This window comes from Colius striatus, chromosome 2 (assembly GCF_028858725.1).
Source record: "Colius striatus isolate bColStr4 chromosome 2, bColStr4.1.hap1, whole genome shotgun sequence".
Lineage (NCBI taxonomy): Eukaryota > Metazoa > Chordata > Aves > Coliiformes > Coliidae > Colius > Colius striatus.
In genome coordinates this window covers 98,672,331-98,699,951 of record NC_084760.1, presented here as the reverse complement: position 1 = coordinate 98,699,951, position 27,621 = coordinate 98,672,331, and the positions used below count along the sequence as shown (strand labels likewise).

The window sequence follows — 27,621 nt, the reverse complement described above, 5'->3', positions numbered from 1 at the left end:
CGGTCATCCATGAACTAGAGGTTGTGTGTTTGCAGTAGTCAAACCCCTGCAGACTTCCTGCAGTCAGTCCCTTTGAGCCACTGGCATTTGCTGTAACTGTTTCTATAATTCAGTCATGCCTTTTTTTCATTTCATTTCATTTTATTATTCCAACACAACTAATGCATCAGGAGAGAAATATGATCTCTCACGAACCACAGCAGCCTACGTGGTACTGCAGTCAAGTGTGTTGAAGCGTCCTGGCTTAGATCCATCAGAGAAAGGAGAATGAGCGTTGAGGTTGCAAATCCAGATGGTATCCTAGCACTAATTGAGGCCATTACCAAGATATAAAAATGAAAAAGGCACAGTGCTGTGAGCTAAGGTCAAGTTATTAGCCTGGGTTTTCATTTTCTTCGCCATCATAGTTCTTAGTTGGCTGATCACTCTTACTTATGTGGTGATTAGCCAAATTCTCTTGTCTAGTATAGTGCTTAAAATATTTTTGAAGTGACCTACAGTAACTTATGCATTTAAATCTCCCAAATTATAACTTCATTAGGCAGATCTCAGTGGCATAAAGTGGATATTTTTGGTATCTAGATATATATATAGATAGATAGTAAGTAAGAAACTAATGGAGCACATGAAGAGACATCTAAGAAAGAGTAAATACATCAGCAGATAAAACACAGGGATCTATAATGGTAGATGGAGCATTCTGGATGCCATGACCTTTTCATTGTAGTATAACATGTCACAGCCATTTCTGACTTCTTGAAGTTTACTGCATAAAGATGAATTTAGGTAGTATTTAGGTTTTGGATTATTCCATGCAGATATCTGATGTACATTGACTTCAAATGTCTTAATGATTTGCCTTGACATTTATTTGGTTAAAATGCTTTCTAGCTTTGATCAAACATCTGAAGTCTTTCTGTTAGTTTCTTGAAATCAGATTTTGGGTTTTTTTTTTTTAAGGAAAATATATACTCCTGTTTAAAGCACCCAAGTTCATGAGGGAGGATGAAAGTAGAACTGACTTTTTACAAAGAGCACTCAATTTAGACTAATCTAACAAAAGTAAAGGAAAAGAATGTTTATTGCCTGCTTATTTTGCCTTTAACAACTGAAGACATTACACTTGTGGCTAGGATAAATATGCAATTTTCTGATAAAATCATGGTGCTTGATTCGCTACTGAGCTTTTAGTTGCAACACAGTCAAAGCTCATACTTCTGGAAAAAAATGTTAACCATTTTCCAGACAAGTATTTATGATTGAATGGAGATTGAACATCAAGGTGAAGGAAGGCTGTCTCTGATAGAGGTGCAGAGTTTATTAGTTTTGCTTTTTAGATCATGTTTATCTTTCCAAGCTTTTCCCTAAAGATGCTTTGTGTGTGTCTCATAACCAGGCAGTCAACTGCCATCTTCATTTTAGAGGTACCCTGTGTGAGACAGCAGAGCAACATTGGAGAGCCAGAGCCACGGCACAGCCCAGTGTGCTGGAAACTCTGATTGCATCTTCTGGGCGAGCTGCAGCTTGACTTTGTTCCCAGATTGGACTGAGGCTGTAGTAATACGCTGATCTGTCTCGTCTATGGTATAGCTTTGTCATGTTATGACTCAAATAGGGAAATCGCCTGTCTCGCACTGAAAGACCGTGACAGGAATGGCAGTATAAAGTAGCTTTGCTTCTCTTCTGCTGAGGCTTGCTTCAGGCTGTCTGTAGATGGGCAGAGCTCACACTTTGACAAGATGATCATGTAGTGTTTTGGGAGACTGAAACTACATGAATTCCGCTCAGTCTTTGAGTGTTTTTTCCTTTGTTTGTTTAGAGATTCATATCATTCTTCAAAAATCTTTTCTATGATCTTGCTCATCTTGTCTAGAGAATCAGTATTCTGATTGTAAATCTAAAAAAGGCTTAGGATTTTCCTGAATGTACAGAAGAGTATTTAGTCTCAGTTTTTTGAGCTTCTTCAAGATTTTTGAAGTTTTCTGTTTGCTTTCCTGTGTGTGCCCAGCTCCTCAGCACAATAATAACAACTGTCTGAGCCTTTCTCCTGCAGCTTGTTGTGCAATCACAGCAGAGGGTGAGCACACACTACAAGTCAAGTTGAGCTACTCCACATAGATCAGGTCACTGAGCAGCGCCGGTATTGTCACTAGCTGAGAAAAACAGTAGCTGAGGTACTGAATGCTCAAGCTCTTCTTGATGCTGCCAGAACAAGGAGAAATGGGCTCAAACTGAAATACAGGAAATTCAGTTTAAACACGAGAAAAAGCTGTCAGGATAGTCCAACACTGCAACAAGTTGCCCACAGGTTGTCCTCTGTCTTTGGAGATAGTCAAAACATGACTGGATGTGGTCCTGGGCAAGCTGCTGTAGCTGACCCTGCTCTGAGCAGGGGATTGGCCTCCATGATCTCTGTATGTCCCTTCCCACCTCAACCATTCTGGGATCCTGGTCCAGAGGAAGAAATACTTATATACTCAAAACAAGGGCTGTGAGGTTGGACGTACTGTTATGAAATTGCTATTTGCTGGGTCTTTAAGACTCCAATGTGTGGCAACTCTCATTTGAAAGCCATTGGTTCAGCATTCCAAGCTGCGTGTTTGAAGCCCAGTAGGAATTTCAGCACTCCCATCAAATGGAGTGAGTAATATAATCTCAGGTTAGAAACTAGGAAACCCCCTTGAATTAGATGAAGTATTTTGTTTGCTATTGAGCTTTTAACTGAATTGTTGTAAGCCCACTCATTCATCATCTTTATCAATGACCTGGATGAGGGGACAGAGTGTACCCTCTGCAAGTTTGCTGATGACACCAAACTGGGAGGACTGTCTGATTCCCCAGAAGACTGTGCTGCCATTTAGGCAGATCTCAACCAGCTTGAGAGTTGGGCAGAGAGGAACCTCATGAGGTTCAACAAGGACAAGTGCAGAGTCCTGCACCTAGGGAGGAACAACCCCATGCACCAGTACAGGCTGGGGGTCGACCTGCTGGAGAGCAGAGAGAGACCTGGGAGTCCTGGTTGATAATAATCTAAACATGAGCCAGCAATGTGCCCTCGTGGACAAGAAGGCCAATGGCATCCTGAGATGCATCAAGAAGAGTGTGGGCAGCAGGTCGAGGGACGTTCTGCTTCCCCTCTACTCTGCCCTGGTGAGGCCTCATCTGGAGCCCTGTGTCCAGTTCTGGGCTCCTCAGCTCAAGAGGGACAGAGAACTTCCGAAGAGAGTCCAGCACAAAAGAATCAAGATGGTCAGGAGGCTGGAGCATCTTTCTTATGAGGAAAGGCTGCAGGACCTGGGGCTGTTTAATTGGAGGAGACTGAGGGGAGACATCATTAATATTTAAAAATCTCTAAATGGTGGGTGTCAGGAGGTTGGGACATCCCTTTTTTCTATAGTAGCTAGCAACAGGACAAGGGGTAATGGGATGAAGCAGGAACACAAAAAGTTCCATTTAAATGTAAGAAAAAACTATTTCACTGTGAGGATGAGGGAGCCCTGGCACAGGCTGCCCAGGGAGGGTGTGGAGTCTCCTTCCCTGGAGGTTTTCAAAACCCACCTGGACATGTTCCTATGTGACCTGATCTAGGTGAACCTACTTGAGAAGGGGGGTTGGACCAGATGATCTCTAAAGGTCCCTTCCAATCCCTACCATTATATGATTCTATGATTTTTTTTCCCTTTAATTTTCTCTGCAATTAAGCAACATGTGCCATGGGGAGCAGAAGGGCACAGAAGTTGCTACATAGGGCATGCCAGATTGCTAAGATTAGTTGGTTGTAAAGCTGAAAGTTGCAGGTAACAGTTTAAGGAACTGCTTACAAATCTGTCAGACTTACAAAACTACTATACAATCCATCTGAAACGTGGATTTCAGTAGAAAGTCAGGGAATTCTAGCAATTGGGCTAGTGCAGCTCTTTCTCACAGTTGTGAATTAGCATGTTGCATGAAATGTGCATCCTCTGTTCACAAATGTATATGAAATCAATCTGAAAAGGTAATGTGAAAACTGTCCCTTTTCCCCATTTTTTTTCTGTCTGTGATGGCAGTTATGGAGGTTGGTTTGCTTACTTTGTGGCTTTCTAGGCACTCAAGAAGCTCAGGTAAGGGTTTGGATCTTTCTCTTGAGCTTAACTGCACACAGTTTGTGCTGGTCGTTCGTCTTTTCTTGTGGTCTTGCTAGTTCACTGCAGTAAGCAGGCTCTAAAGCCTCAGGTGCTGGTGACTGCTGGAGAAGGGGCTTGGGCTTCATGATCCTTAGTTACTGCTGTCACCTGGAATGTGAGAAATGCTAACTATTTCTTATTCTGTGTATGTGCCTATGATATTAACTATAGATGTTTTGTTTGTCTCTCAGGAAACTGTCCTTGTAAAGTGTAGCCGTCCTGGTCATGCACCAATAAACAAGACTTTTCAGTTTGAGAGGTGAGTAGTCCCTTGTAGAAATCTGTGTGGCTGGAAGATTTGTGTAGTTAAGGCTCATTTTTTAGTAGGTATTGGTTAGTAGCTAATGTTGGGGTTTTTTATTTGCTTGGTTTTTGGGGTTTTTTTGTGTGGTGTTCTTGTTCTTCCCAGGATAGAATAATGCACTTTATGATATAGATGACACAGTGAAGTCTTCCCTCTCCGTGAAAACTGCTGATATGCCAAAGTTTGACACCTGTGTGGAGACTTATTAGACCATCTTCACAGACTGAGTATCTCTCATGATCCTGGCAATATGTGGTGAGACAGCAAAACGTTATCCACATTTTAAAGGGAAGGAATTGAAGTGGATTACATGACTTCAGCATTAGTCATACAACACGACTGAGACAGAAACTGGGTTGGGAATTTGTGAGATACAATGTTCAGCCATGCTACTTTTAAATTAGAGTTAAAACAGCCTGAACACAGCAAGGCAGCATAATAGCATGTAAATCAGTGCTCCCCAAGGGAAAGGCTGTAGTGAGACGACTTTCCATATTAGATGCTCAAGAATCCACATAGGCAAGGGAGATTTTGAATGCACCTGCCATGATAAAGGTTTTAATTGATGTTTGTGCCTTATGAGACACTAGAGGGCAAGAGAAAACTGCACGGAGTCAGGCTGAAAGGTGCCTTATATTCTTTCGGAATGCAGCTGACCTGAACCTCTGAAAACAGGAATGAAGAGTTATGAGAGCTCTGTAAAACAAGAAATACAAAATCTTGTCCCCATGCCTTTTTTCTAATGCAAACTTTGCATCTATACATGGTAATAACTCATACAGTCAGCTCTCTACCCTGAACCATGCTTCAAAAAACTCTGGAAATGGAACACATGAGGACAACTTCATGCTTCCTTGCTTGAAGGCAAAACTTGATTTCAAGTCAAATGTATCCAACATGAATTATCTGTCCAGATTTAAACCTAAGGTCTGAGCGTGTCCAAGCTGCTGTAGGTTTGCGTAACGTTCACCCTTTCTTTAAGGCATCTTTCTAAAATGCTGCCTTTTCCTACTCATGAAGACTGGGGACTGCTCTTGTGTAGGCCAACAAACAGCTGAAATCATCTGAGATGATGTAAAACTTGGGGACACTTTACTGACCCCACACATTATAGAATTTACTTGATAAAAGGCATATGAGATCTCTGAAGGTACATGGCCCCCTTGCACGTCTGCTAAGCTACCCCAAGTAATTCCTTTCCCTCTCCAGCTATACCTGCCGTAGCCATACCAGTTGAAGTAAATGCAGGATAACGGTGGAATTCAGCTCTGTAGAGCAACACAATTAATGGTATTGACACAGGACTCCAGAGGTGCTGTGCTGCTGTACATGTGGTCTAGATACCAATAATCAGGAAAAGGGTTAAAAAAATGCAAATCCCCCAAAGAATGTAGTTTTTGGGGAATGTTTTTTCAGTGTCCCAGCACAGCTCTTTTTTATAAACAGAGGAGCATATGGTTCTTATGAACTGAAAAATGTTTATTTTTCTTTTAGCAACGTTTTATGGAACTAATAAATGTCAAAATATTTTATTTCGGCTCAGGAAGAAAATTCCAGCTTTCAGCATGTTGTGCTTTTATAATTTTATTGGCAAATCACTTAGCAAAATAAAAAGGAAGCTCAGAATTTTCAAGGTGAAATTAGCATCAATCACTACGCAGGGGCAAATCTGTCATCATTCTGGTAAAAATACAAGGGCTTAGGGAAAGAGAGTCGCTGGATTTGCTGCGTCTTTCATGGTCTCAGAGAGCTGGTTCGGTGGGTGTCTTGCGCTTCAGCCAGTGCCGTGTGATTACAGTGTAGCATGAAACTGATTCAAGCCAACTTGAAACTACTTCATTTGGGTACTGCTCGCATTTGAACCACAGCAGATAAGCAGTGGCAGTAAAACCCCTTTAGGAAGTTGAGTAAATATTTGGAGTAGTTATTCATAACACAGAGCCCCCGTGCCTTTCCTCTGAACAGCTACCAGAACCTGAACCTGACAGAGCCAACTGCGCCTGAACTACTGTGCAGTGCAAACAGGCTGCTAAGGCTGCCTCATTGATTCTTGCCCTGGTTGTGGTTGGTAGCGACCCATTGGCTTTATTAGCCAGCAAAACCCATCAACAGAAAGTGAAGACAACACAAATGTTCTCACTTCTAAAATACCTTTTAAAGTTGGTTTTAGTTGTTGTTGTTTTTTAAATGTGGTAGCTCTGAGATATTTTGATGTGCTAAGGAAGAAAAACGTTTCAGCACCACAGAGTTAGAGGCCTAATTGGTTAAGATGGAAGGTTTGGTGCTAACGAATATTTCATGGATTGCAGGTGATACATGAAGCAAAGTGGCAGTGATTTTGCTCTCTCCCGTTGACCTTGCAGTGTGGTTGTGTGGTTTACCGAAGCAGGCGTGTGTGTGCATGCAAAGCAAGGACAGAGTGTTGCTGTTCAGTGTCTATGTCCTCCCAGCACAGACTGTGCCACATCTCTGCATATTTGTTGGTTTCTCAGTGTAGCATGACAGCACATCAGAGGAATGGCAAGACAAGCAGGATTTATCTATCAAGCCAGACAAGTGCTCCTTTCCCAATTAGAGAGAGTACATTTTTGTGCAACTTAGAATTAGACTGTGGAACGCGTTGCCACAGGAGGTTACTCCAGGCCAAGAATTCAGCAAGCTGCAAAAAGAATGTGAATACTAATTCCAATTTTATTTTTTTAAATACAGATTCAATTAATATTTCAGTTTTGAGGGCAAATTATAGCTCTTAAGGATTAGGATGAGACACAGAGACAAATTATTGTGTCTCCAGCCACCGTAATATTTTTTGCTCTCTCCTCTGGCTATTGTCAGGATCAAAATGCTGAACTAAGTGGGTTGGCTGTAATTTTGTTTATGTGTATCTGTTTTCCCACTGTACAGTCTTACTTATGGACAACATGAGTGCAAAAATCAACCTCTTTGTAGGCTATAGACTGTAGTGCCCAGATCTTGGTCAAATATACAAAGAGGCTCAAGTGAATGCTAAAGAGCACACCCTGTCTTCATTCAGTTAAAACTTGTTGTATTATATACAAGCTGTGCATACTGCTGAGTGAAATGTACTAGCATGCTATGTACAGAGGGAACTAACTGTGCCTTCTAATGTTTACTATTACCAAATTTCCAGTTTCTAATAAGTTGTTTTGCTATAAGCTATAAAGGACACACACCACTCATTGGACAAAGCTTCCCTTTCTGATGTCTTTCAGTTGCTATTCCTTTATTTTTGTGTAGCTCTGTTTTCCAAAGGTAAACATTCACACCTCAAGTACTTGCAGTGTGGCTAATGACTGTCATGTTTTGGATTCTGTTCATCTGGTCTAAACAGTACTTGTGCTGCAGGCCATTCTCTTGGGGAGGTTACCTTTTTGATGTGCGAGAAGAAATGAAGGAGTTAGGATGTCCATTATTTACGACCAGAATTTCCTCCCTTTGATTTCCTGTTTTCAGGTCTTGATTTCACGTTTCACAAACTTTATAGTTGACAGTGTTGGAGGAAAAATTCCTTTGAAGAGCCTCACATTGGCTTTTTTTTTCCCCCCCTTTGAATTTGAAAGAACAGAAGCAGTTTTTTTACACATCGTTTGACCTAAGGATTGTACTGTCATTGCTGTTTTCTGAGAGGTGTTTTCTCATTCGATTGAATTGTCTTTAATTCTGTTTAAAAGTTAGTCTGAAGTCCACATCACAATGTAAAAGAAAGTCTTCCCTGCAGTGAGAAGTGTTTATTTCACCACAGACAGTTCAGCAGTTGATGGGGATGGAAGTACCTTAGGCTGCTGCTGACCACAAAGACAGTGTGTCCTTAAATGTGACCCTCAGGGGCCTTCTGATTTCTGCTCTGCCACTGACTCTTCTAAGACAAGTCTTGAGGCAAGTTTGCGGCCTCTGTACCTCTTTTTTTTCCTAATCCTTATCCACATCTATAGGGAAGCACAACCTGGCTACTCCTTTCCTTGGTGTGATGCAAAGGAGACACAGGCAGAAGAGAGATTTCACAGTCTGGCAGCTGGGAGAAAGTAGCAGGGATCCAGTACAGCATGAAAAAAGGTTCTGTCTGCCAGAGAGGCAGCCAGAAGGATCAGGATGAGCTCAGAGACCCACAAGTGTGCTCCTTCAGGTCAGCCACTCCTGAAGAGTGGGCGAGAGCCTCAGAGTTCTCATTTTCAGTCTCCCAACATAAAAATGTTGTCACAAGTTTTACATCACTTGCCTCCATTTTCCCTACTTTGTGTTCTTGCATTATGACAATGTATTTATATTCTTCTCTTCAGTTAACCCTTGCACTTTGCTTCTCAGAGTTTACAATGCTTCTGAGTCTCAAGACACGGTGTTTGCAGACGTGGCCCCTTTGCTAACATCTCTCCTGGATGGGTAAGTTAAAAGGTGGGAGTAAGAAAGCTAAAGAGCAACAAGCTGCCGAAATCCAACAATTAAAAACTAAAAACAAAACAAAAAAAGTCTTAACAGTGTCAGTCTTGTCAAGTTTTATGGCTTTGCAGTTGCATTTTCCAGTTTTCCTTCTGCTAAGCGCCAAGTGCATGTTGTTTCCCCATATAAACAGTGAAAATGCTGGTTAGAAAATTTAACAGAATAGATAAATTTGAGGGGGGAAAAAAAGAGGGTTTTTTTTCTGTGGCCTCTTTCTGCCAAACTCTGAAGCATTGCTTCTAATGGAGGGTACTATCTGTTTTGTGTGTGTTTTGGTAGGTTACTGTTTTTCAGGTGTGGACTCAGTATGTATGATACATCTTTCCCAACAGTATATTGCTGTATGAAAGGCCTGTCAGGGCCACTCTCTAATCATCTGCCCTGTTTTTGAGTGCTGTTTCTGTTCTGGGGACATTCAAACCCACTTGGATGAGTTCCTGTGTGAGCTACTCTAGGTGGTCCTGCTCTGGCAGGGGAGTTGGACTGGATGAACATTCGAGGTCCCTTCCAACCCTTGAGATTCTGTGATACAAAGAGGAGGTAATATAATCAATTCCTGGTCTAACCAGAAGTGATCATCCTGGGTCACAGTTCTAAGGCTCCTTCAGGCACTGGGTTTAAACCAGGACTTTTGTTTGAAGACAAAATCAGTCAGTAACAACCACCATCAAATATGTGTAATTACTTGTAGCCATTAAGTTCATGAAGTACGATTCTGCATTTATACTGAGCTAACTTTAGCTACTCTTGTGTGCATATTGTTACAGTCCTCAATGTCTGAACTGACACTTAAGTAGAACTTTCTGCTGCTTTCTCACCCCTGTCTAATTCCACTCAGTTATAGATGATGGTTGTGGAGCTGTTGTGGAGCTTTCTCCCTCTGTAGAGAGAAAGCCAGTCCCTTTCCATCCACAGTGGCATAGTTTAACAGTGGCAATCCTTGTTCCCAGCAGTCTTCACGCTTAAGTTTCCAAGTCTCCTTTTCTTAGAAAGAGAGGCCTATCTTTCTTTAGAAGAGGCATATCAGGATAGTGTGACTATTGATAAATCCCAGCCGTGCCTTTACACATGCCACAGAGGGGCCCACCAGGCTTCATGGGCTAAGGGAAGACCTATGTGACCCATGTGACTTTAGTTTACCAGGGGTAAGCAACCACAGTTTTCATAGGTGAGCAACCTAGGGACCACTAGGTTGGAGGAGCCTGAAGAAGTCCTTATAACCACTGTTTTCTCTCTGCTTTTCTTTTTGCAATGAACATGCTTGCTTTGGCTCAACGTGTAGCCTGTATCTTCAGACGTATCTGATCTGTACCTTCATCTGCTGTACTTCCCACTTTCTAATTTCCACATTGAGACAACCCTGTTCTAAAAGCTGGGATTTTTATATTCAGTTGGGAAATGTTCTGTTACTGAAAACAAAAGAGTTTTCCTGTTTTTCCAGAAGTGCCATTTAAACAGAAGCAGATCTTCAGGGAAAGTGAGGCTGTGCCTGCCAGCCTTGGTTCTCAGCAGCTCTCCCGTTGTCAGTAGGAAACAGACAGACTTGGTCTGAACCTTGGACCTTTCTTTGCTGCTCATTGTTGTTTTAGTCTGGGCTCCAAAGTGGTCTGTAACAACTTGTAGCTTAAGTAGAAAGGGGTGCTCCACTGCTTTCTTTTTTCTTTATTTTTCTTTCTTAATGAATTGATTCATTTTTCAGTATAAATATACGGGAAGAAAAAATTGTTCCATATGCAAAACAGACAAAGTACAGCAGGCTTCAAAGTTTACGGTTAGCAATACAGGGCCAGCAAGGGAGTAAGATGACATTTCTTTTCTTTACAGTATTGTAGAATCAAAGTTGTTTATTTATTTTAAAGAAGAATAAAGATGAATTTCTCCTTTTAATTTCCTAGTGTTCTAAGAGAAGAGTGTTCTCACCCTAGTGATAACTTTGCTGTGCTGAACACACACAGAGACCCACTCTCTTTTCAGGAGAGAAATACTCCAAAACTATTGGTATTGTAGCCTGACAGTAAGAACTTTTCTAAACAAGAATGTAACTAATGGAGCAGAGTGCAGGAGGAGAAATGTCAGAGCACATGGGTGAATTGCAGTCTTGAAAGCTTCAGATTGCTCTGTTTGAAACCCTTGCATTGGAACCAGAACACCAACAAAGTAAACTAGGTAAATGCAAACTGCTCTGCTGCTGCTTGCCTTCTTGTTGCTTGACCAAACAATTCCTTCTCTGCTGTGCCTACTCAGAGATATAATACTGCTTCAGATAGTTTTAGCTCATTTGGGTTTACTGAAATACTGTTTTGGCTCTGGAAGAGAAGCGATCACTGATTGATAATTGATTTGCATCTCTGTCTTCATTGTTACAAGCACCTACTTAGCTTCTAATCATATCATCTGTATCCTGTCATAACTATTTTGTCCATGATGCATACTTTCCAACAAATATCAAATAAGGAAAATTTGAATAGCTGGACTATATGGAAACTGGAGAGACTTCTAAAAAGACTTCCATTCTCTTTTTTCCTAAGGAAAACTACTACTTGCAAACTCCTGTCTCCTTTTTGGTTTTAAAGATCTCTCTGATTTTGAAGTGGGGCTAAAAGTCTGAATAAGCTACTTGCTGGTGAGGCAGTGTGCTTTAGGGGTGGAATTGTGAAAACTGCTCATTGTTAACCTAGCTGAAAACTGACAAAATTAGTGGGAGCTTTTCCACTGCTATAAATGCAAGCAGAGTTATGTCAGCAGTGAATATTTAGTGAAATCTCCTCCTTTTTTTCAGATTTACAGCCCTAATTCCTAGCACATTTCACTGTGCTGTAGCACTCTTGATTTTCAGTTACAGTTATCTCATCTCCTTTACTTCATGAAATCTATGACTAGACTTTTATTTTATACCCTGCATCCTGAAACAGGGGAGAGACCTTACTATATGTTCACTGACTGGAGCTTTGACTTCACATCCTTAGAAAGCGCTGCTGGGGTATTTGCTCTGCTGTTTATCAGCCCACATTTCTTTCTAACAAGAGAAAAGTTTCTACATAATCCTTCAAAACCAATTTGCTTCTGGGCATTTTTAATATGCAAAAGAATTGCTGCAAATGTATTTCTCTGCAGTGGCCACTTAAGTATTTCATGACTTGAGACTGTACATTTACAACAATTAGATGAGGGATGCTCATTGAAATTTGCTGGCATGTGCTTGAAACTTTTTGATATGAGGAAAAGAATCAGATAACCAAAAGCAGCTGTTCAAGTCCGACCACAGAGGAGGTAGGTTAGGCAGAGAAATTATACTCCCTGGCAGACCAGGAGCAAGCAAATGTCTAGTAAAGCAGAAATTTCAGCATACTGTCAAGCACTCCTCGTGTACAGAGATGCTGCTAATGTTGTGCCTCTGAACAAACAACATACTCCATGGAAGAAGCAGTCCTGTCAGCGTAACTGCACGTCTTCCAAGAGTTGGTACTGGCACAGTTTTGTGGTCAGCACTAAGGGGCTGGCAGGTGCTGCAGAGCAGACACAGACAGGTAAGGACAGTATGGGACAGTATTGATCCTTGATACAGAGTAGTACTGTGGGCAGACACACTCGTTTTGCTTAAGGTGTTGATTTTGATCCACCTGTGTTAGAAACACACTTTATGGATGGGATTCATTCAGCTAAATTCAGGTGGCACAGACATCCACAACAGAGCTCACAGCTGTGGACTACATTTTAAATGATTTCCAGTGCAGAGAACAAGGCATTTTCTTTCAGAGTTCTGCTCATTAGATGTATTTTACATTGCTTCTTCAGAGGTGATGGCTTGTGTTTCAAAGGTGCTGGTACCTCTGCAGTGACATTGTACGCTCTCGCCTCCCACGAGTCCATATCAGAGCAGTTTCTATCACTTTTACCCCAGAGCAGTCTTTGTGTGCACACTTACGCTAAACCAAGGCACTTGGTTTCAGATTTGCACCTCTCACCCGTCCCAGTGACTGAGGGCTATGACTGAGGGAGAAGACAGCGATGGCCAAAGAGTTTGCTGTTCCCAGATGTTCAGATCAGTGCTGCAGCTTGCAGCAGAGCACTAGAAAACAAATCAACCCCAGGGACAGTTTACTTTCCAGTGCTGTACTGTAAACTTTCAATGGTTCAGGAGCTGATTAACAAACAGCTCAGTAGTGCATGAACTGGAAGCTGGGCAGACAGGAGTTCTAACCCCATCAGTCATTCCAAGCTAAGCGTCCTTCTTTTGCCAGCTCCCTGTCCTTCAACTCTGCTCAAAAAGAATAAAAACCTGTTTAGGCAACGTTGTGAGCAGTAGTTTAATTTCTGTTAGACTGTGACATCTCTAGAAAGAAACCTGCAGGGCAGTGTATTTATTTTTTTTTGTTTTACTTTGTGTTCCCTGATAATTTGGGGTTTGATTTGCCACTAAACACAACACATTTGTTAGTGGTAAAATTAATTAAGGGCCTTCTAATTTTCAGGTACAATGTGTGTATCATGGCTTACGGGCAGACTGGAAGTGGGAAGACATACACAATGTTGGGGCCACAGCTGGAGGAGAACATTGCGTTCTCCGTAGAAGATGAATCGGAACTCGGAATTATTCCTCGAGCTACCCAAGAAGTGTTCAGGTAGCAGCTAAGTAAAGGCTCAAGCCAGTGTCACTCACCTTCTACTTCATAGAACGGATTAAGTAATACGTGTAATTTAGATGCCATTATGGATTTCAGCTTCACGGTGATTACTGTTTATAGTTTCCCTGGCTGCCATTCGATATGTGAATTTTGAGACACATTTCTGGTCTCTCCCCTGCTTAGACTGATTGTCTAAAGAAATAAGATTATGCAGTCTTGATGTGTGTTATCAGTGTATCTGTCTTTCAGACTCCTAATTAACTTTTGAATATGTTTCAAGCATAGTTGTGGGAATCTAAAGCATACTGAAGTTCTTACAAGTTCTGTAAAAATTGACAACTGTAACAGATGAAGAGGATCCAGGGTAGAACTCAGTGCCAAACAAGAAAGATAGTAGAATTTTTCATCATGATCTGTTCTCGTTTTGGGAATTCTTAGAGGTTGGGGTTTTTTTAGGTTGAACTTAATGCATGATTTGAACTGATGTGCTGCTGTGTTATAATAGAAAAGCCATGAGAAGGTTTTTCCAGCTAAGCCTATTTCTTTTGAAGAAGGGTGTAAGCCAAATCTAAAAGATCTAGTTTTGTACCAGAAGAACTGTGTCTAACTCTAAATACAATATCCAAGCCTGTGGACAGATAACCTCTTACAGGTCTAGCTGAGCATATCTCTGCCAGTTCATTGCTGCCAAAGTTCATCATTATACCTTCAATCCTGTAACGTCCAGCACAAAAATGTTATAAAAAAGACTCAAGGAGGGAAGGAGGAAAGTTAGTGGAGAAAAACAATTGAAGCTGGCACAGATGCTTGGAAAATGAAGTTTTAATTACTGCTTCACATATAATTTAACTGTACACTCCGACTACCACTCTTAACATTAACATGTGGATGAGGCAAAGCCACAACTGTGGATATTTAATAAGCACTTTTATCAGATTGTAATTAGATTACAACTAAAGAAAAGATCTTTACTTAAAGATTGTTCACTTAGGGGTTGACTTCTACCTTTTTTTTTGCTTTTTTCTTTCTTGTTTCTTTTTTCTATTCTCCAGGCTTATTTCAGAAAAGCCAGCAGGAAGTTACTGGGTTGAGGTTTCTATTGTAGAAGTGTATAATAATGAAATTTTTGATCTTCTGGCCAAAGACAGTTGTGGAAAAGTGTCTGGAGTCAAACGCGATGTTGTCACAACCAGAGAAGGAAAGAGCGACGTGCCATTGCTTACCTATGAGTAAGTACATGATTTCTTCTCCCCCTCTGCTCTGCCCTGGTAAGACCAGATCTGGAGTACTGCATCCAGTTCTGGGCTCTGTGAAGGAACTTCTGGAGGGAGTCCAGCGGAGGACTACCAAGATGATCAGGGGGCTAAAAGCACCTCTCTTAGGAGAAAAGGCTGTGGGACCTGGGGCTGTTGAGCCTGGAGAAGACTGAGAGTGAACTTCATTGTCGCTTACAAGTACCTAAAAGGTAGATGTCAGGAGGATGAGGTGACACTGTTTTCTGTGGTGTCCAGGGACATGACTAGGGGTGATGGACAAAAGCTGGAACACAAAAAGTTCCAGTTAAAGAAAAAAACTTTCCTGTGAGGGTGAGGGAGTTCTGGCACAGGCTTCCCAGGGAGGGGATGGAGTCTCCTCTGGAGGTTTCAAGACCTGCCTGTACACGTTCCTGAGTGACCTGATTGAACTGAACCTGCTTTAGCAGGGGGTTGTACTGGATGATCTCTAGAGGTCCCTTCCAACCCCTACCATTCTATGATTCTGTGATTCATCCTTGTCATCCAATCGTGATCTAGTGCTGAAGCAATGCATAGCTGTCACCAAATTGCACTATAGGCACCAGTTATCACTTCTAAAGAATGAGTCCTCATCATATGCCAAAAGAAAAAATAAGATGTTTCTCACTGTTTCCATTAGCTCAGTCTATTAGACTGCAGTTGACTGCAAATGTCAAAATACTTTCCAAAATAACAGTGCAATTAGTTTTGGTTGTACTCCCATGTTAAGTGCCTTCCACTCGGAATGCCTGAGTTGTTGGATCTAGGGCACCTTGTTAGCTGTAGAAAAAGAAAGGCTAACCCAGTCGCAAAGCATTTTCCCTTTAGTCTTACTAAATTACAAACTTTGCAGATTATAATAGAAGTATTTCTTATGGATTTTTAAGCAAGTGTAGAGTGTGAGTTTTCCCTACACACATCGGAATTCAAAAAAATTACTTTAGAAAGGAGAAAATTCTGATTGACCATTTGATATAAATATCCATCTTTACGCTGCTTAGTATTCTGAGTTTGTAACTGGAGCCATTAAAGGAGGAACTGTTATGGTGGTATTTGAACTTGTAGTTCTTGAAAATCCAGGTTCTTCAAAACAAAAGCTAAGAAGCAGTAGCTAAGCTTCTACTCATTCAGGTTTGATGCATACCTTCCCAGCAATGGTATAGAATCACAGAATCATTCTGGTTGGAAAACACCTTTAAGATCATCAAGTCCAGCCACTAACCTCACACTGCCAGGCCCATCACTAAACTAGATCACATCCCTCAGCACCTCATCTATGCATCTTCTGAACATCTCTAGGGATGGCGACTCCACCACCTCCCTGGGCAGCCTGTTCCAGTGCTTAATAACCCTCTCAGTGAAAAAGTTCTTCCCAGTGTCCAGTCTAATACTCCTTCTCTTCAAGTAGTTGTAGAGAGTGATCACATCTCCTCTCAGCCTCCTCTTCTCCAGGCTAAACATCCCCAGCTCCTTCAGCTGCTCTTCATCAGACTTGTTTTCCAGACCCTTCACCAGCTTCATTGCCTGTCTCTGGACATGCTTCAGCACCCCAATGTCCTTCTCGGGGGAGCCCCCGAACTGATCCCTACATACGCATCCTGACAGTGTTGGGAGACCTAAGGTCATTAAGGCTACAGCTATGCTTATTTTAATGCCTTCTTGTACCTCCTAAGCATTACAAAAGCTTGTTCTAGTAACCATGGGAATGATTCTTGGTGTTAGGTGTGTGCAGTACACAAAGCAAGCATGTAATACTTTCCTGTCATGCATAAAACACTCGGCTATTTAGATGGGAAAAAAATCACTTGTTTATCAGAATTGATGCATTAGCAAGAGTGAATCTGTTTCAGAGGCCTCATTTTAGTAACAGGTGTGAGATTGTTGTAGTATTAAATTAACACTAACTACACTAAATTATGACAAGTAGTGGTACCAGTGAGGTGATGTTATCCAGTGGAATTAAGCTACTGGACATCTCCCTCTGAGAGCACCCACCATGTGAAGAGATTCCAAAAGGGAAGATTTCTGTTTCTGCACTACAGAGAAATCTTGCAGTCTAGAAAAAAAGTGTTCTGTTCCTCGGGCAAATAATGTTTGTGAGAAAAACCATCTTGCCCTACTGAAATGCTTAGCACACTGTTACAGGGGTTTAAGTTTCTGGGAGAAACACAGTGTTTTTATTGCCTTCCCTATAATAATGCTTGTCATGGCCTAATCTCTACTTTTCCAGGAGGAGTTAGAAGTCAGACATGAAAAGCATTCCCCTCTTCCCCATTAAAATAAAACGGACTCTCAGTGTAAAGAATTGAGGGCAGTATTTTTGTCTTGTGGGACTTGGTCACATAAGCAGTCTAGTAGTTTGTTTATGCTATTGCCAGAAAACCTTGATAAAAATACAAGAATGCACGGGAGGGTTGTGCAAACATACTTTTACTTTACCTCTTTATACACATTTATTGCCTTGTATTTTCTAGCCATTGAACAATGCATAGAAAAGCGTGGCCCCAGAGAAATTGTAAAGTGGTTTTCTTCACCATGAGGGCTACATAACTCCTTTCTTTCCATGAAATAATAATCAGTGCAATACTCTAGAAAGGATTAACATTTGTGTCTGGGATATGCCTGCTCTTCAGTCTTGAGGTTAAATATGCTTTCCAGACAAATTGTGCATCCTTGCCTGCACTCTGCAGCCTCCATAAGAGCACGGAATGAATTAAAAATGACTGAAGCTTGAAGTGATGAGTCCTTCTCCCACTGTCTTGCTGACTGGTGGGTTTTACTCAGTCTCTGTTTATGGATTTCCCCACCTGTGACTCTGCTCCAACCTCCAGCATCTGATTAAGGCTCTGTTCTCAAGGGAAAGAAAACTTCCTTCAGAAAAGATTGGGAGTGGAGCCTAACCTGGGTGTGCTGGATGTTTCTTGAAGGAACTAATCTTTTTCCTTTGACTGGAGAAGAAAGGAACTGCATGACTTGGGTGCATGCAGGGGGGGTGTGACAGTAGCTGAATTTTTCCTGCTTCATCTGAACCTCTAAGTAATTTTTAATTATGATATTTCCATAACCAACATGCCGGCCTGGTTTCATTCCTGAAAAACGCCTAGTCCCCTTCCCTAGGGAGCTTTGCATAGTTAGTGGGTGACTCTTATCTTTTTTTGGAGAAGAGAGAGGTGAGATGTAGCTGGACTTGTGCCACAGAGGCAGGAAGCAGAAGCTGCATTAAGGTTTCATTCGGCCTTCTGGTTCATAAAATGGCTGTTTCTCTTTATTTCTGTAAATTTTTATTTATGGTAAAGGAACCTGGAGCCTTTAACTAAGCACCTCTTAAAAACCACTTATCTCAACTGATACAAACCTAATTCTAATACAAATATAAATAAGAATATGGATTTGTATCTCAATTACAATGCAAGCAGTGAAAAAAGTCCAGTTCATAAACAAGTTACATTAATAATTACACTGAAAGGTTAATAATAAAAAGCAACCCCAAACAAAGTAAGGGAACCATTGAATGAGGCCACCCAGCTGCCCAAAATCTAAAGTAAACAGCCAGTGCTTTGAATGAAAACACATCCTCATTCATGATAATATTTCCCCTAGATGTTGGCCTGCTGGGTCTCATTGGCTTCTCCACAGAGCCATTACAGTACAGTGGCCTTTTTCCTGCTAACACGTACATCTTACCAAAGCACAAAAACCTCAGCCTCTTTCTTCTTTTATGGCTTGGTTGACTTTGGAGAACATTCAGCATCAAATTTTGAACCTAACCAACAACAGGGCTTGTCTTTGCAGAGTCTGCTCCTGGAACATGCAGTAGGTACAGCATGGTGAAGTCACAGGGATTATACTAAAACATTATTAGTGTCCTTCCTGCTGAGAAGCTACTGTGCCAAGCTCGCAGCGCTGCAATGGGGATGCTGCTCATCTCCACATTCAGCTGCCGTTCCCCAGGAGGTGACCAGCACTGACAGAACACCCTGGGGCTGATCTCCTTGGGCAAGCACCAGTCAGAAGGCAGTGTCTTGCAGCAGTGGCCCCTTGCTGGTGCTCAGCAGCAGCCTGCAGAAGCCAGTTGCCTCTTGCTCCATCCTAGTGAAGGCTGCGTTACCTCTCAGGCTGTTCAATCCTGGCTGAACAGCTGCAGTTCAAGACTCCAGAAGGCAAGATCTGCCTTCCTTCAGGCAACAGTCAGATGACCCCAGCATGAGGCCTGGCCTTCTCTGACTGTAGGAATTGGAGCCACTGCCTGCCTGCTGGTACCAGGTCAGACAACCAGGGAGATGTCGGCAGTGGATGCACAGAGGCTGAGATATTACAGGTGGAGGCCACAGCATGTGAGGTGAAGTCTAGCATTGACAGGTGAAGCCCAGAGTGATTACTTAGCTACTGTAGCCCTGGTTACACAGGGAACTGATTTTTAGGTGGCTGCTTCTCTGAAGTGTCAATGAGTGAGGTGTGGTTAAGTGGTTTTTCTGTTGTTCTGATCCCCTTGCTTTATTTTCAGAGGAAATGGTTTTAGTCTGGGCTAGCTCTTTTGTCTCTAAACCCTTCAAGTGTGGCTCTTCCTAGCATAAAGTAAGTTTGTGCCCAGTGTAACTTTCACTTAAATTGGCCAAATTTAAAGGCCTTGCACACGCTTGCTTCTGCTGACTGCAGCTATGTGGAAACACATCGCCTTGTTGCCGGTCAGGAGAGTTACTAATGGTTCTGGTGTTGCAACATTCGGCAACCAGGCTGTGACACACAGTCACAATAACTTATACTCCCTTCTAGAAACTAATGTTTAGGTGATGTAGCTTGAGCAATGCAGAAGGAAAGAGAAGGCAATCTTACCTCATTTAAGTGTTGCAAACTTGAGGACACCACAGTGTGTTTATTCTTTACCTAATCAGTTTCTTTAACTTTGTATTAGATTTTTGCCCTTCAATTGGTCTTACAGGCAGTATTTCCTTTAACTGAAAAGGATATGAGATAAAATGTCTCTAGAAACATGCCTGTCTATTCTGATGCTGTACTGGAGTCCCTGCTCATCAAACAGTGGGACTGAACTTTTTTCCCAGGCATTCTGGATTTGATTCCAAATGTGAAATATTATTTCCAAAAGTCCAGAAAAATGTCTTCTGCACCTCTCAAAGAACAGGAGCTACCTTAACATAAACCAGACAACTCCATTTCTGTAAGACTGGAGATTCCAGGAATGCCTCAGTCTGTATCTTTGCTTCCCAGGTGTGGAGGTGTAGAAATTTCAGTCATTTCTGGAGCTGAGCTACAGTACCTAGAGACTTGCAAGGCTTGCAGGCCACTTCCCCAGCAGTTTCAGTTCTGCCTCACAGCTTTTGTCTTGAATTTTCATCTTGGGCTATATCCCACCTGAAAAAGTCTATATATGGTTTTTTTCTGCAGCTCAAAACTGAGATTAGTGTAAATAGAAGAATGGGGAAGTGGAAATCCTGAGATTCACTTCTAAGATGTCAGCTTTCTCATGTGATTTTTTTCCTGTGAGTCTGTTAAACCTTTGACTTGTTTCTTTTCTTCCTAGGACTGTTGAAAATGCATGTGAATTTTTGCATCTAGTCAACAAAGGCCTACAGCTGAGAGTCAGGCACCCAACACTGGTGCACGCTCATTCTTCTCGTTCTCATCTGGTGGTTACGTTGACCATAAGCACAATTGTCTCTGGAGATAACTCCGGTAAGTGGAATGTTACTAAAATACATCTGGAGCCAATTGGTTTTTTTTTTGAAGAACATTGTATGGATTGAGAGATTTTTCATATTGTGTTTTCCTCCTTTTCTCAATCTTTAATACATTCCCTCACTTCTTTCCTATTGTTTAACTCAACTCCTATATTCCTTCTTAAATCATAGCACACCAGTTTGATGTTTGAATGCTACCAAAACTTTCCCTTTCATAAAAACTTTTTGTTTTTCTTTACATGTCTTGGCTTAAGAGTTCTTGACATTTTCTGGCATAAACAACTCATGAAAGAAATTTTATCAGTAAGGCATAAGGTGTAAGATAGATATGATACCAATGTGATAGATACTCAATAACCGTGGTTAAATCACTTCTTATGACATGTCGTGTAATTATTCATGCTAAGTCTGTGGTAAAGCAAGCACACGTTTTAGGGACCAACCGTGCTTTTGGGTGAGAAAGAATTCAATTCTGGGTGAGAAAGAAGTGTGAGTTAAATCCAGAGTCTGTCCAACTGTTAACAATAGGCCACTGTAGGAACAGACAACACGGTTTTGTCTTATTTGCCATGGCAAAACCTGTATTTCTACTTCTCATTACTGCACCACGACTTACCAGTTTATTGCTTCAGGAATAACTTCAGCTTTTGGGGGTTAACTTTGTTTTCTTTTGCTCATGGTGTAATTCCAGTGCTCTGGTCCATCTCCTTCATGCTCCACAACAACAATGTGGTTTTAGAAAGTGGAAAAATATTTCACATTTTTCCCTTAGATTGCTATCAGGAATTAAACCGACAGCATTAGCAAAACAGAACAAACAGTGCCCTCACTTACCTACGGGCCCTGCCAAAAGACACAGTTGCTGCACAAGCTGCAGCCCCAGCATTCCAGATGTTAGCTCTAGCCAGCTCCAGATTCCTGTCAATCAGATAGATGTTACTCTTCCAAATGTGCTGTTTGCAGCGTTAGTGCACCAGCCATCTTGTCTTGTCCAGGTTTCCCTTTGCCATCCTTAATTGCAGTTGCCCTGCTGTGGCTGTGCCATGTTGTCTGGCAGCAAAACTCCACAGACACCTCAAACATGCTGAATGCAGGCTGGGGCTTTCGGCTGACTGCATATGGGTCTGCAATGTGTGTGTGGAGGGGAAGCAGAAGCACTGCAAACAGGACCTTGCTATAGCAGTGTGACAGTGCATTCTGTCCTGTCGAAAGGGGAAAGTTCCTGGTTTAAAAGCTAGATGCAATTGTCAAACATCTCAATACTGGAGATGTAAGTCACTAAATAAAAAATGATAAAGTCTATGATGAGTTCTACACGTAGAGGCGGAGCTGACAAGCCAGCAGTTTTTCAGAGTTGATTAAGGTCTTTTAGCGTTTTGTTTCATTATTATCTGTTGCTTGAGGAGGACAGCAGCCACTTAATTTCCTCGTCTCAAACTGAAGAGGAGCTTATTTTTACACTGTATTGCCTAAAGCCATTTATTCTGTCTAAACCAACACAGCTGCTCTGTCTACACTGTGAACTTGGCTTTTAGCAAAAGCCTAGCTGGAGAGGTACAGAGCTCTGCAACATGATTCAGTCTGTTCCTCACTCAGCCTTTGCAGCTGGGAACTTTGGCCTGTTGCAACTGGACTCTTGAAGTCCCCATGAGAGTCTGTTGTCTGTATTACCTGTAGCAGCATATCTACTTTTTACTCTTTTGTGTCTTTCAGAGAGAGACATGGATGAAAACTAAAACCCCTTTGCAAAAGACCTTTTGCATATACTCCTGCTAAGCTAATGTCAAAGCAGCATTCCCAAAGAATCTGTCCTCCTCTTCCTTCCCAGCAGAGACTGACAGCTAGCTGCTGCGAGGAAGAGGAAAGATATAAAGCAGCCTAGTGCAGAAGCAGCTGGAGCAGTAGGTAACGAACCTGAACAAGTGAGAGTAGTGCTATTGAGGCCAATAGCTCATCATGTGGCGATGCAGCAGTGGGATACTGAGGGCCAAAGGAAGTCTAGAGGGAACAGCAGCAAAGGACAAAACAGAAGAGGCAGGATGAACTTTTTCTTTTGCTAGAGGAGCAGGTAATGTTTCAAATACATGGAAACAGGCTTCAGAGCTTACTGCTCTCAAAATCCAAAATCTTGCTTCAGTTGCAGTCTAAAACGTGAAAAAAATCCTTCTTTAAAGTCCTTTCTGGATTCCTGTTTCTTGTTTTCCACACAGAAGTGTGAATGGTGGAGATATTAGATACAGCACATCCTATACCAAGCCTTGCTACCAACTGGTACAAATGGTTTCATGAACAAAACCTTAAATAAGACAGAAAAAGTCACTCATCCTACCCTTGCCATTGATTCTGATTTATATATTGCTTCTGTCAGAATAGCCTAAACTACCAGATATTGTACTTCCCCTGTTGATGCCCTGTTTTTTCCCCTATCTCAATTTCCAGTGTCAAAGCTCTCCTTGTTTGTTTTTCCTGTTGACCAGGTACTTCATGGGAAGATGAACAAATGAGTCAGAGACTAAATAAAGAGGTTTCCTGCACCTTTCCACAAAAAATGAGAGACAATAAATCCACCTCTTCTTCTAGAGCCTCTTCACCAGCACAACTTGAAGCAATTGAGAAAATCAAGCAAGTCAAAACTAGATTGCAGCTGGTGGACCTGGCTGGTAGCGAGTGTGCCGGTAAGCGAACGTGCCTGTTTATGGGTGGGTATAGATCCTTCCAGATCCAGGGCACAATAGCTATCTTTGCCTCCTTAGGTAGGGATACATGCTATGCTGCTTTCACATATGGGATGGTTTAAACCCACAGATGCTGGCATAAACAAACTTTGAGGAAGCTGATTGTTCCAGTTTTACTTACACAGGTACTGTTTAACTAAAAATCTGGCTGTTAAGCTTGAAATAAGCCCAGGGAGGTAACCCATATCACAGGTATATTATTTGTTCAGACTGGTTTTATTAGTCCTGTTCTTCTACTCTGAAAATTAGCATGTCTTTGTATGATTAAAGGGCATAAATTACTTAAGTATTACAAATATCAGTAATCATTGATATCGCTATGTGTGAGCTTTGATGCCTTATTGGGGAAAAAGTCTCAGAGGAAGTCAGTGTCAAAAAGATAATATTGTTTTCATTGTTTCTTCAAAGTATTTTCACCCTCCTGCCTCCTCTGTGCCCACAATAATTTCAAAAACTTGATTATTTCCTAAAGGACAAGCTTTCTTACCAAGACAAGCCATGTAGCTAAATGTACCATTCCAGAAATAATGTTTTGAAAACTGAACCAGTATTATGAAAGAGCCTTTTAGTTTACTGCCAAGAATTCTTGCTGTTGCTCACTGTTAAACTTTTGTTCTACAGAGAAACCAAATATAATAATTCATTTTTTTCTCATTTGCTCTGAGTGCTCAAAAGTGTTTGGTAAACATGTAGTTGAGCAAGAGCGTGTGTGTTCGTTCCCTCAATTCAACCATCTACTTGGTTTGGGGCTTAGTGGGCCAGATCCTCCCTCCAGTGAAGCCAGAAGAGCTGTGCTCACTTCCATCCGTGCTAGATGTGGCCCAGCACCCGCAGCAGACTAACCTCTGCCATCAGCTGCTGTGATGAAAGTGAGGGCAGCCCTTAACTCAGAACTGTTTGTAGATACGGACACATCTGAGGGGGCAGCAGGACAGCAGGCTTCTCGCATGCTCCACAGCCACCCTGCATCATTTACAGCATTTACAAGCTCAGGGGTCCCTTTTTAGCAAACGAAGTTTCAGTTTGAAAACTCAGCTAAATGCTTTGCAGAAGTTCATCAAACCAAATGTAGACAATCATCAGTTTAAACTTGTACCTCCTCACCTATTTGCAGTTTTCGGCTCTAGGGCAATATCCGTTGTGGGGGGAATCCATCTTCACATGTGACAGGAGAAGCCCGGCTGCATGCACAATGACCCCAGTAGTGAGTCTGAGATACATCTTATCTCAGATCATTGACATCCTGTGTCAGAGTCTTCCATACTGTTTTACTTTGTGCCTCTCTGCTCAGAGACTCTACCACTCCAGACACTTCTCCCACAGTTACATTTCTCCAGCCCTCGCTGTCCAGACAGACTCCTGGGGGTTTTTTGCTATTACTGTGCCTTTTCACATTTGCATCTTAAACACCTTTTTTTGTTCTCTTCATTTTGAAAATGCCAGCCTAAAGGCAAACCAAGATCCCCAGCCGCTCTCTCTGCCTCTCTAGAAGTGGAGCAGCAGGCAGCTGGGCAAACTGTTATCCCCATCTGCTTCTCCCACTGCCATTAGCTGTGCCTGGCACGGATCACATGCTCTGGGCAACAAGAAATGGTTGCAGATACATCTGTACCTCACCTGCCAGCCTGAAGAAAGGCTGAATTTGTATAATGTGATACCAAATGCAAGTTTCTCTTCTCCACATGGCAGAGGTAAGGACAGGAAGAATTACTCTTAACTGCACAATCATCCAGAATGGATTAAAGAGATGACCTTGCAGCACCTCTTTAAATTGGTGCAACGTGCTGTGCAGACCAAACTTTCCCCGTGTTGCTCCAGGGCAGCATAGCTGCATTACCACCATGCTAGGGGGTGGCAGAAGGGCATCATTCTCCTTTGGCAATTTCCTTACAGCAAATCATGCTGCCAAATGGCACCTTGCAGACTTTGGTGAACATGAACCCCTCACACTTCAGGCTGCTGTACAGTTGTGTTTCTGCAGCCTATGCCATCATCATCAGTGCCGATTTTCCTACAGCACACAGATGGGGCAGTTAACGACTGTCAAAAAATGATGGGACACGACGGGCTTCAAACATGGTGGAACACAACAGGCATTTCTCTGGGGACGCTGTGGACCGGTGTTTTGAAAAGCAGCTTTGTCTTGTCCGATCTTATACTGTTCCTATTTTCCCAGTTCCCTGTTCTTAAACACACACGGAGCCAAGATGCATCACACAGCTGAAGCGATGAACTTTAACATCTGCAGGAACTGGAACTTCTTTGGCCTTCCTCCAAAAGAGCAGCAGTACTGAATAGCACTGGCTTTTGGCACGGGTGTGCCGGTAGTCACACTTCAGAATCTGCACTTAAAATTGTGTCAAAAGTAGATGGTACAGCAACAGAATTTTCCACACATGATCAGTGAAGCAGCATTGCTTAGTCTTACCCTTGCCTTGTTCTGCTGTGTCCTAGGTATGTCTGGAGTGACGGGTGCAGCACTGAGAGAGACCTCCTTCATTAACCGCAGCCTGTCTGCCCTTGCAGACGTTCTTGGAGCAATCGCAGAGCAGCGCGCTCATGTCCCGTACCGAAACAGCAAGCTTACACATCTGCTGCAGGACTCACTGGGTGAGGCATTATCCTCATTTTTCTTTAACAATATAGGTTGCTTTTCCCAGCTTTCCCCCTTCTTTGTTGTGTGAAGCTAGAGGATGATCCTTGTACTCCTCCCTTGTATGTGAGACTGTTTAAAGACTTTGGCTTTGGAACAGTGTGAGTACAAGGTCAGAGCTCTGAACTCTTTCCAGCTTTGGCTAAACCTTGCTTGTTTCCAAGGTTCTGTAAAAATCACCACATCTTTAACAGGATCGTGTAAAGGGTAATAAAATTGCATTTCATTGGTGTTTCACATCAGGTAGAGTTTACAAGTTAGGCTTCAATCTTTATTACTACAGGGCGTAGTCACATATTTGCACGTTCCTTAACCTTGTGCCCTGTAGCAGTAAGACAAAGGAGGGAGATGGAGCATATACATGGTATTGTGCTACACCTCCTTTTTGTGTTTGGGTCGCCTGCTCTTCTCTAGCTCCTCATCTATGCAGAAACAGTTTTAAAGCAAGTGTAATACCTGCACTGATGTCAGATATGTGTCTGTCCATATAGTACATTAGTCCACTTCCGCCCTTATGCTTTCAGTCTCCTGTTCAAGGCATTGACAGTGACAGAGGTAACGGTCCTTCAGAGTTTCTGAAAGACTGTTAACTTTTGCTTCAACTTTGCCTTTCACCTCGTGCTGGAGTCCTCACTGTGAAAAGAGAAAACCAAAGAAAGAAGTGAGTTTAGCAGCTCTGCTGTATGGGCACCAAGGCAGGTTTTAACCATGCCTGCCGTATGGCTTGGGTGACATATTTAGGTGAACTGTTGCAAGTCGCAATTTCCTTGTTTGCTGAATTATTCTCTGTGTCCTTCCGAGTCTGTTTTGCTCTACTGTCACACACATAAGATGTTTTGCCATTACCCCAAATTGATAAACATTTGACAAATCTTAATGAAGTGCCCAGACCCGTAATACACACATACTAAGTGATGAAGCTATAGGGGGAAAAAAATCTACATTGCAAATTGTGAATCGTGTTCTACTAGGGAAAATGTCGTATCATTACATACAGATTTCTCTTGAAGGAGCTGCTTCCAACAGCCCTCTTCATGGGCAGACTTCTGATTAATAAGAGCTCGTTCACATGTGGAGCAATACATTACCAGTCTATAACTTACTGAAAATTACAAAATAAATAGTATCTTTTGTCTTTTTCATGCTTTTAGGAGGTGATGCTAAACTGCTGCTGATGCTGTGCATCTCTCCTGGCCAGAAGTACTTAACAGAATCAATGCAGTCCTTGGGATTTGGAACTCGTGCTTGGCAAGTTCAGAGAGGACAAGTCAAGAAAAAATTTTCTCAGTGCCGAGTAAAGGAAAATAAACCCTAAGACTCCTGTGGATTAAAGTATTATTAATGAGTTCCTCGGACTGAAATGTATATTGTTGTCCTAAAGCCATTCTTTTAGATTTCAACTGCCAGATAAAATAAACAATCCTCGACATGGCATTAGTAAGCCATCAACCTGCTGACAATGTTCTTGCTCCAAAGATAATAGCAAGTATTGACAACAGCTACCAACCATGGTGGAGTGGCATAGAAGTAAACCTGGCTCTTTCAGGAAAGATACTTCAAGACATGGTTTTGGTGCTGTGTTTCCTTTGGGGGAGTAGAACTAAGTCAACAGAGCCCTGATTTAGGATGGCTCACTTCTGAAAAGCCAAGGGCGCGTTCTGTTTTCTTAGTAGAAGGCAGGAGTCTAAACATCATTCCCGTGCTTCAAAGCAG

The 27,621-nt window shown here is 42.1% G+C and overlaps 1 protein-coding gene across 1 annotated transcript in view; it reads left to right on the top strand.

Moving 5' to 3' along the window:
• KIF25 (kinesin family member 25) overlaps positions 1–27,216 on the top strand; it is a 40,356-nt gene extending 13,140 nt beyond the window's left edge. The window contains 9 exon segments of the mRNA XM_061991002.1: positions 4,358–4,425; positions 8,794–8,868; positions 13,398–13,547; positions 14,603–14,779; positions 20,364–20,515; positions 22,998–23,195; positions 25,710–25,865; positions 27,060–27,185; positions 27,188–27,216. Of these exon segments, the coding sequence (XP_061846986.1) occupies positions 4,358–4,425; positions 8,794–8,868; positions 13,398–13,547; positions 14,603–14,779; positions 20,364–20,515; positions 22,998–23,195; positions 25,710–25,865; positions 27,060–27,185; positions 27,188–27,216 (1,131 nt within the window).
• The last annotated feature ends 405 nt before the right edge of the window (positions 27,217–27,621 follow it).